Raw genomic sequence first — 9,767 nt, 5'->3', positions numbered from 1 at the left:
AGCTGCTTGTCATTCGTAATAAAGTATTCTAAATATATATACCTGCTTCAACGTATTGATATCAATATTTGATTTGATTTTATTTCAGGGAACTTTGATCTTGGCATCAGTAGTAGGAACAACTATAGCTACCGCAGTTACATTTAAGTCGGTTAACACGACAGCTGCTTATCTCGTATACCCATATCTCGGATGGATGATTTACTCTACGATAATGTGCTTCAGTATGTGGAGGAACAATAAAAAGAGCATGTCATGATGATGCCATGATGATGATGACATGATGATGATGATGATGACATGATGATATGAACAACGTAACACTAAGACACAATGTTTTATAGCGCACTTCTGGAAGAGAGAAAACATAACACGTGATATCCGATTAAATGAATTGTTCAAATGCCCATCAAAGGGAGGTAACTTAATGCGTAATATTCAACATTTTAAATGACATTCACCAATGATTGATTTCCCATGCTTTGCCTGTCAATATGTAAATTGTAACTTATTTATAACAGCTTATGTATATTTTAATGCATTCTATTTGCTTTTTGTGAAAATAAAACAGATAATGAAATTGTGTCCGTCTTTTACTCTAGTTGCTTAGTTCAGACAACTCGTTCATTAAAGCCACTCAATACGTATTGATTCACCGCATTTTAAAGGCACGTTAAGTCTCGTAAATAAATGCATTATTTATTTATTTGTTTATGTTTTTGTTGGTGTAGAAAGGACAAACATTGGTATAATGTTGTAATAAGAGTTTAAGATCATATAAGAAGCTTAACACCTGAAGAAAATAGGACGGAATATGAAAGTATTTGTGATAATGGTGGCAAAATGTAAGCAAGGTTGTATTTTTTGACTTCCATACAAAATACCAAATCACAATAACTGTATTAATTGCAAACACACAAAAGAAGACTCAGCTGCATGTATATGGTAATTGAGACACATTTTGGAAACCGTGATTGGACATTAAAAATAAAAAGATTTCGAAACAATGAGTGTTACCATTTTAGGGCCTTTAAGGTAACATGCACGCTTATACATAGACCATTTAAAACATCGAAAGATTGCAAATAGAATTATAACATTGGCATATATAGATCTACCGTCATTTATTTTTTTACCGATAACCACTTTTAAGTTTTGTATTTATTTAATCTCATTTAACTTCATTCGACGACTATTGAAGACTGCAGTATAAGATTTATAATGGGCCTTTAGACACCAGTTGACAATTGTCTGACAAGTTGATAAAGCGAACAAAGTAATATTTATTTTTCCAATACCTATATATACCCGATCTGATAAAAAAAACGCCCTATCAAAGGTTATCAATCTTGCGGCTTTATAGATCCAATATTCTATCTTTTCATGGTGTCGCTATGAACGCGTTGCTACAAAGGGAGGTAATTGCTTAAGCGGGTTGTTATTTATGAATAATTATTATCGAACGGTTTAACTTGTTTAATTTGCTGAAAATTCTTGAATAAGAATTTTGGATATTGAGATTTGAATGGATTATTGACAAGTTTAGGATATTTTAACACAGTTTAGAAGGTCAGTAAAGCTGAAGTTTTATTTAAGTGATTTACTGAATAAATAGAAGTCATATAGCTGAGTTCATTAAATATCTGACAGTACATGTATTATTTAAATGTTTGTACAAAAATGTACATGTTCATTGATGAGTTGCTACATTTCTTTGCTTTGTTTACAACTGATTTTTATTACGATACATCAATGTGTTTGTTGTAACCCGGTGCCAACCTCGGGACATGGCGGGAAATAGCTGGGGAAGAAGCAAAGTTGCCAAAGCGCTGTTGGGTCAGTGCAGTCATTAATTTTGTTTTTTGGCGGGGCATTGTCAAACTTGTAGATCGGGGGTATATAGCATGTAATTTTACGGCCACTACCGGCAGTGGGTGATAATCCAAAAGTGAAAGTCCCTGATATATCCCGGATGGGGTTGGAGTTACAAATTACCAATTTACTGAATATACATGTAAGTGACCGAGCTCTAGTAAGCCTGTCTTTGTTATCATCTTGTGAGATGGTTATTTTTACAGTCAGACAAATACAAAGTTACAGCACTTTTAAACACTCACTTGGCATCCTAATAATGAAACGCAGTATAATTATTCAACGATATTGGGTTCATATGTCATGTTTGATATAATATTCAGAACTTTACTTTATATAATTAATTGAATGTTAATTATTCGATACGGTATTCATTTGCTGATTGTATAGCATTTTGGCGGAATACTTATCTCAACTTTATTAACAGATTTAATCTATCCTTCCAAATTTTCATTAAAATGGCCGTTTTACAGCAGTAATATACGGAAAAACTTTCAAAAACTTAAATACGTCAGAACAGTGCACGGGATTTATAAAAATGATATTTATACACTCTTCCATTTTATCAACAAACCTACCACTTTTAAATTTTTTTTTTTCACGATATGATCATGAGCAGTTTACTGGTCAGTCGGTCTTTGCTAGCAGTGTAGGTTTGAAAAAGATATTTATGAGCATAGGTATTCTTTGATATTAGATATCTTATATCATTGTATTTTGACAATTCAACAATCAAACTGTCTGAGAATTTTTGAGCCGTGTCACGACAAAACCAACATAATGGGTTTGCGACCAGCATGGATCCAGACCAGCCTGCGCATCCGCGCAGTCTGATCAGGATCCATGCTGTTCGCTTACCAACCCTTTTACAAGTAGAGAAACTGATAGCGAGCAGCATGGATCCTGATCAGACTGCGCGGATGCGCAGGCTGGTCTGGATCCATGCTGGTCGCAAACGCACTGTGTTGGTTTTGTCGTGACGCGGCTCTTTTATAGAAAAGCTACCATTAAAACTGTTTCAGATTTTATCATAATATATCAATATTTTTGTTCTGTTATACTTTAATACTAGCATCCACCATATACATGTATATCCAATGCCAATGGTCACTAACAGATGACGTAACGTGAAATATAGTTCATGTATACACGTATATCTCATGTGGTACAATTTACAATATAATAGTACTAGTAATAATACAGTTTATAGATATAGCTTTATAAACTTAAAATTCATTGTAAATTCATACTTTTGGAGAAATTAATAGTGTTAATGTTGAAAAGATATTTCTGCTCTACGTACAGTGGTAGTCTTGTAGCGGTTACACTGTAGTAGCGACACATAAAACCAAATGAATGTTTTTTACATTTGCATTTGTGGATCCTAATAATATAAAACTTAAAACATCATCATCATTAAGAATGGCGTTTATCTTGTGTAAATCTTATATTGTTATACATTGGCAAATAGACACATATTAACGGTCTGAAAAATACAGTGACATTAATATAAGCTATCTTAAAGAAGGAATCAAAACAAAACACTGATTTAAGTATACAATACAATCAGTAAATACTTCAGTCCTGGCATACACCTGTAGAATCAATTCACGAAGTCACCACCGGTGGTGTACCATCTATATAAAGAAAAAGATAATATATTTAAGCCTAGTTAATAAAATGAGAACAAAACGTCTGGTCTGAAAATCGGATTAACGAGTCATTTAGATTATCCAAGATTAATGGAAATATAAAAGTACACTCCTGATATAGGGATTGGTCCGCTTAAGCACTGGCAGGCATTTAAGATAGTTGTTGCTATTTATGTTTTGCTTAAAACATTAATTCGAGAAAAAGCACCGAATCCTTCCGAACGCCTCGCCGACTACGGAGAATCACGGAAAAGTTTGAAAAGTTACATTTGAGTCTTTGATTGGAAATACAGCAACAATTTAAAATTGTTTTAATACACATATCATTTATACATGTTCAACCTATGAATTATACAATATTATATTTCTAAGCGCATTTATACCTAATCAGCGATTAGTTTATACTACTTTATTTTAGTTCGATTATGTTGGAAATTTTAAACACTGTTGATGTTCCTCTTGTATAAAGTAGTCACTATACACACAATTAATGTAACAAACGCTTATTGAACAGTAAAGATCCTGTATGTTGTGATCAAAGTGGTAAACCACACTAAGTGAAATTATATATATGTACATAATTATGCAAATAAAACAATTTTCAAACATCGAAGAATATGTAAAATATGTACTGCAAATATTTGTGCATATTATATGTGATCATTAAAATATATGCATTCATGTCTTATTGTAAAATTTGACTTTAACTTTATAGAAAATAAATTTTTATTTCCTCCCCTTATTCACATGAAATGTTAAATTCGGTAATATCTTTATAAATAATGCTTTTTGTAACCTACAATATTGATAAATCTTAATTTGAGCATCATATTTATGATTTAAAACTTTAAATGGCTTTTATGTCCCATTGCAAAGAGATGTCACGAGTTTTTCTCGGCTTTACAAGCTATTTTTATCCGCATCTTAATGACTCGAATGACCTCATAAAATGGCATGCCAAGAAATAACTAAATATTTCTTACAAGTAATCTGCCTAAAATATACAATTGTCAATATAATAATCTGGATTAACTATTCAACAATATATCCATTTCCTAATCGGTTCTAAACTTAAACCATATTAACTTTATTTTATAATTATTAATCATAACTTTCAAATTCCAACGATTAAATGAGAAAATATAATAGATATTGAACAAATGCATTATAGTGCAAAATGTTAGAACTTGTTACCAAAGACTCGTTTGAAATTAGAAGGATTTTTACCTAGATAAAATTGCACGAATTTGTGTCTCTTGTAAGGCATAGAGGATATTGAATGAATGTAAGTTCAATACTAGATTTATTGAAAGAGTTAAATAAAATTACAATATGCCAGCCTCATGCGAGTTCAATAAACTGTGTAATAAAGTTACGCGAATATAATATTTTATTAATCACATATTCAAAATAAGAACTGTTTAAAGTTAAAAAGAACCACATTTTCATTGACGCACTTATAGTCTTACGCTCACATTTAGCATGTCTTTATTCTATGTATAATTCAATTGACGTCACGTCAAAATATATGCACACGGAGTCTCAAAAGCGGCCCGACGGGTATGTGATAAAATAACTATCTAATTTCGATCTCCTTTTCATGTCCATTATAGAACCCATAGTTGCTAGAGCTAGTTTCCGTAGAAACGTAAATCACAACCAACAGTTATGGTGGACTTCCAATCGCATTTCCGTATGTACGGACACGGGTATACGAGCCCAGATCTGAGGGCACCCGTCTCCAAAAGAAGAGAAGAAAATCACCACTTGGCGCAAATACTCTTTCATCGTCGACCTACAGGTATGTGTTTACGTCTTTACGTCACAGATATGAAATCGACGTTGAATTAAATAACCCGACTCATAATATAATAAAAATAAATTACGTCGGTTTTGTTCAAATTTTGTAAAGCATTTTACAGAAAATATTAACACATGTTAAAAAGGAGTTAACATGATTTGGCAAATTTAATTTAGTATTTAGAATGAAAATCAAAACACTACTTCGTATACTTTTTGTTATTTTTATGACAAATTAATCCACATTCAGTGCTACTCTCTTCAGATGATAAGCATGTAACATACTTAAAGGTTATACATTTAATTTTGCCGTTTTTGAAGAATGAAAAAAATGTATTTATTTCTGTGGCAATAATGTGCCTATAATTAACAATAACACACAATTCAACATAATAGTTACACCTAGATACGTTTTATGCAAATCTATTAACACATTTTATTCCTTAGAAAGCCTACTCTTGATAACGTTAAAAAAGGTAAGTCGCAGTTCAAAAATATTACATGGTTGAAGGTTTCATTACATGCACTTTCACACAGTTGAATTTAAACAATTTCAGTGACGGTTTGGGAGCTCCCGTGTAAGTATGGGTGTAAATTGGTATTCTATGGTATTCTATGGTTTTCATTAAGCTATCTGCAGATAACATGGTCATTTTAATCAACACCAGTGTTAACTGGTTAAAAAATGAAAATATAATTTTAACTACATCAGCTAAGTACGATAAATATTTACAAGTCTGCTTCACAATTTCACAATTTAAGACGTTATAGCATTTAAAATGACCAGTTTCTGTATCTTAGCTGCTAGAGCATTAGAGCTATCAAAAACATAGTGTTTTGGTTCATCGTCCTGTACATGAGGCATGTATCTGTATATATATATGGTCGTTTGCTTGTATTTGTGGCATTTGTTGAATGGTTTAAGGCAACATACCCAACATGTTGTCAGCACACTCGACATGTCAGCATTATGCTCAATATGTTGTTAGCAGTCTCATGAAGTCAACAAATTTAACATGTTGTCAGCAGAATAAACATATGTTGTCAGCAAATTTAGCATGTTATAAGTACGTTCAACACCAATCGGCACACTCAACACCTACCAGCACACCGGAACATGTTGAAAGCATGATCGACATGTCGGCACATTCAACATGTTGTCTGCACACTCAACACATTACCACCATTTTATATGTTGAAATCATGATTATCAGCATTTTGTCAGCACACTCGACATGTTGCCGCCATACTTGACATGTTGTCAAGCATTAAGATCATAATTTTATCAGAAGTTTTATTTATATACAAATTGTTGTGTACATTTAACAAGTTTAAAGGTCTTTATAATTTCCTGATAGTCTTTTATTGCTCCAACTATTTGTCTTATACAAATATTGGCAATATCATTGAGTTCATTTCAATTTTTCTTTCTGGCTTGAGGTATATTATATCGTATTTGAACACTTCATAGTAACTATCTTGCATATATAGGCCCTATTCACAACCATGTTTGTTTCTTTATTCAGCACACGACTGTCGAATAAACATGATAAAAGACCACGAGGGTAGAAACGACTGGGAGGCGTGGCTTCTGTCACATGGTCTATCCGCCACGTGCCGCAGTGTTGATGACATGCACTACAAAGAAATCGTTGATCCGTTAGAACGAAAGTAAGCATAACATTCTGTATTTTAGGATTATAACACTTTAAAGAAACTCCACTGAGGTCCAAAAGCCTAATAACATGAATTTCTTGACACTTAAAATAGAAAAAAATGCTAAAAAATGATTAAGAAGTACATTCGAAAATAAGTTGAAAGTCTTATTTTTTGTGCTACTCTTAGCTCGATTTGAGTGAAAAGCGATTTTCAGTTGTGGGTCATTTTCACAATCAAGATAAATGAGCAAATGATAAGAAAGTTTGAACACTAGTTTTTGGTCTAGACCTACATCAAATGCAATATTTATTAGAAAATTATGTTCAGTCCGTAATGTCAAAAAACTTCGTGGTGGGAGGTCTGAAATACCACTGATCAATGATTATGTTGATCGTATTTAGTATCACACATGAAAACAATTCACGAAAAACTATACTCGTATAATTCATAAATAAATTCCACCATCATCATTCGATTTAACTACTGACTAGTTTTAAAAATACTTCCCTTTATAAACGTTTGAAAGTCTCGTTCATCTAGATAATTGTTAGAACTGCGTTCTAGAAGTCTAAGGTGACCATCATGTTTTACATTTATGTGACGTTTTACGTATTTATAAATAAGTTATCCAGAAAACTGGAAATCAACTTCAAAATATTATTCTGACTGAATAGCAAACAGTGCAGACCATGATCAGACTGCACTGGTCACACGGCTAGTAGCAGTTGCCGCCAGCTTTATGAACTAGGTTAAAATTAGTAACAACTGAAATTCCCCTCTCTTTCCATTTCAGACCAGATAAGCTGTTAACTACAGTTGGTCTTCGTGGAACTTTGGACGGTGACTTTGTATATCCTCGTGGATTAACTGTTACAGCCGATGGTTACATCATTGTCGCTGACTCGGGAAATAACAGGATACAAGTTATAAGTAATTTCGGTGTTTTTATGAAAAAGTTCGGTAAGAAAGGCAAGAAAGAAGGTGAATTTGATGAACCAACTGGTGTTACCGAGTTGCCAAATGGTGATATTGCCGTTGCTGATAAAAACAACAAACGGGTCCAAGTGTTTTCAGAATCATACGAGTTTAAATATCAATTTCCAACCTCGAACAAGCCGTACTGCATTGCAAGTGACAGGAACTTTAATATAGTAGTGTCTACAGTTGACAGAGGTGTGGAAGTGTACAGAAGAACGGGTAAATTGTTACACAAGTTTCGACTAGCTGGACGATCTAGAGGTCCAAGTGGACTTCCTATCTGTGTAAACGAAAAGGAAGAGGTGATTGTTTGCGATCCTCTCGAATGTTTGATAAAAATGTTCACGTATTCTGGAAAATTGCTTTACAAGTTTCAGCCGACGTCAAACAAAGAAGGCTTATCAGTTATTCCCAGCGGTATAACAATCACACCTCTTGATCAGATTGTTGTTGCTGACACTCTGAATCATACCGTGAACTTATATACTGAACGTGGTGTCCTTTTGAAGGAATTACTGTGTCCGACAGACGACACGGGCTGTATTCAGGCATGCGCTCTCGGACCGGAAGGACATCTCATAACTTCCGAATACAGCATATTAGGACAGCATTGTATCAAAATATTCCGGTACCGACCGTGCACGTGTCACGCAACAAGACCTGGCTCCAGCAAAAGACGAACACCAACAACTCTAGTATGACAGTATAACATTAGGACAATACCAGAATTGCATTTTATCACTGCTTTTTTTACTCTAAATTGGTCAAAAACACTGATAAGATCTTAAGTTTATCAAAGACGCCCGTGCTATCCAAAAAAAGCTTAAATATACACAAATATACACTTAATATTTAATGAATTTGTACTATGAACACTCCCCGTTTTTAATGTGTAATTGTACAGTGTTATTTTAAGAGATTTCAATGTTTAAAAGCTTAAAATTAACAGTCAACAGTTAAGTGCATTGTAACCAAGTACAGACTAGGCTGACTTTATATCGAGGTCTTTTCGCATGCACTCAAAAAAAAAGCAAAGGTACTTGACAAACTTCATAGCAATATTACACTTTCAAATGTTTGATCCCAGTGAAGATTCAAAGAAATCCAAGTTATAACTGTAAACATGCATTGATATAGAAAATTTTGAACATGAAATTATTACTCAAGTACATGTACATGTCTTTATAGAAAGGCGGTCACCCGCATTGCCAACTTGGTGTCATTTATGATTTTTAATTTTGTTATTCTTTTAGTAATATATACATGTATACGATTATTATTGAATTTAAGCATGTAACGTGTGCAAAAACATACCTCTTTTTGTATATATTTCATTTGACTACAGCTAAATATTTATATTGCAATATTTAGTCATACTTAGTTTATTTTTATTACAAGAACAATAATATTGAATTACTTAATAACTAAATTTTCTGAAAAAAAAAACAATAATGGTGCTATTGAGCACATAAAAAACGTTAAACATAGTATTTAGACTCCTAGCATTTGTAGAATTGTGTTTTTAATTGTGCTTTACAGTATTATATTTATTATTTATATACACACATTATACAAAGACTTCTGATTAAATACTTATATAAAAGGTACCCTACTTTTTGTTTCCCTTTTTAGAACAGATTATATGTAAAATAGAAGCAGTTATTATTTAAAACTACATTTTGATTTAAATTAAAGAAAGATTGTTACATGAATGTTTGCATCACTTTAAGATCAGTCATGCGACCGATACATAGGGGGGCGTTCGTGGCCATGTGGTGTAGGTTGTTGACTTCAAACCACTTGTCC

The 9,767-nt window shown here is 32.9% G+C and overlaps 1 protein-coding gene across 3 annotated transcripts; it reads left to right on the top strand.

Annotated features, from left to right (window-relative positions):
* Positions 1–1,395: 1,395 nt before the first annotated feature.
* Positions 1,396–9,519, top strand: LOC132751757 (tripartite motif-containing protein 3-like). 3 transcript variants are annotated; one of them, XM_060741997.1, is made up of 5 exons: positions 1,396–1,418; positions 5,138–5,325; positions 5,882–5,902; positions 6,851–6,995; positions 7,777–9,519. In XM_060741997.1, the coding sequence occupies exons 2-5, from the start codon at positions 5,193–5,195 to the stop codon at positions 8,660–8,662; spliced, it is 1,185 nt and encodes a 394-aa protein (XP_060597980.1). In that variant the 5' UTR covers positions 1,396–1,418; positions 5,138–5,192; the 3' UTR covers positions 8,663–9,519. The 3 variants fall into 3 exon arrangements, with proteins under 3 accessions (XP_060597980.1, XP_060597979.1, XP_060597981.1); XM_060741996.1 differs by lacking the exon at positions 1,396–1,418 and adding an exon at positions 1,425–1,569 and having other exon boundaries at positions 7,777–9,507; XM_060741998.1 differs by lacking the exons at positions 1,396–1,418; positions 5,882–5,902 and adding an exon at positions 1,425–1,569 and having other exon boundaries at positions 7,777–9,500.
* Positions 9,520–9,767: the final 248 nt, after the last annotated feature.

The sequence above is a fragment of the Ruditapes philippinarum genome, unplaced genomic scaffold, assembly GCF_026571515.1.
Source record: "Ruditapes philippinarum isolate M1 unplaced genomic scaffold, ASM2657151v2 ctg76_1_1_1_1, whole genome shotgun sequence".
Lineage (NCBI taxonomy): Eukaryota > Metazoa > Mollusca > Bivalvia > Venerida > Veneridae > Ruditapes > Ruditapes philippinarum.
Note: the sequence above shows the minus strand (reverse complement) of the source record. Positions and strands in the feature narration are given on the sequence as shown.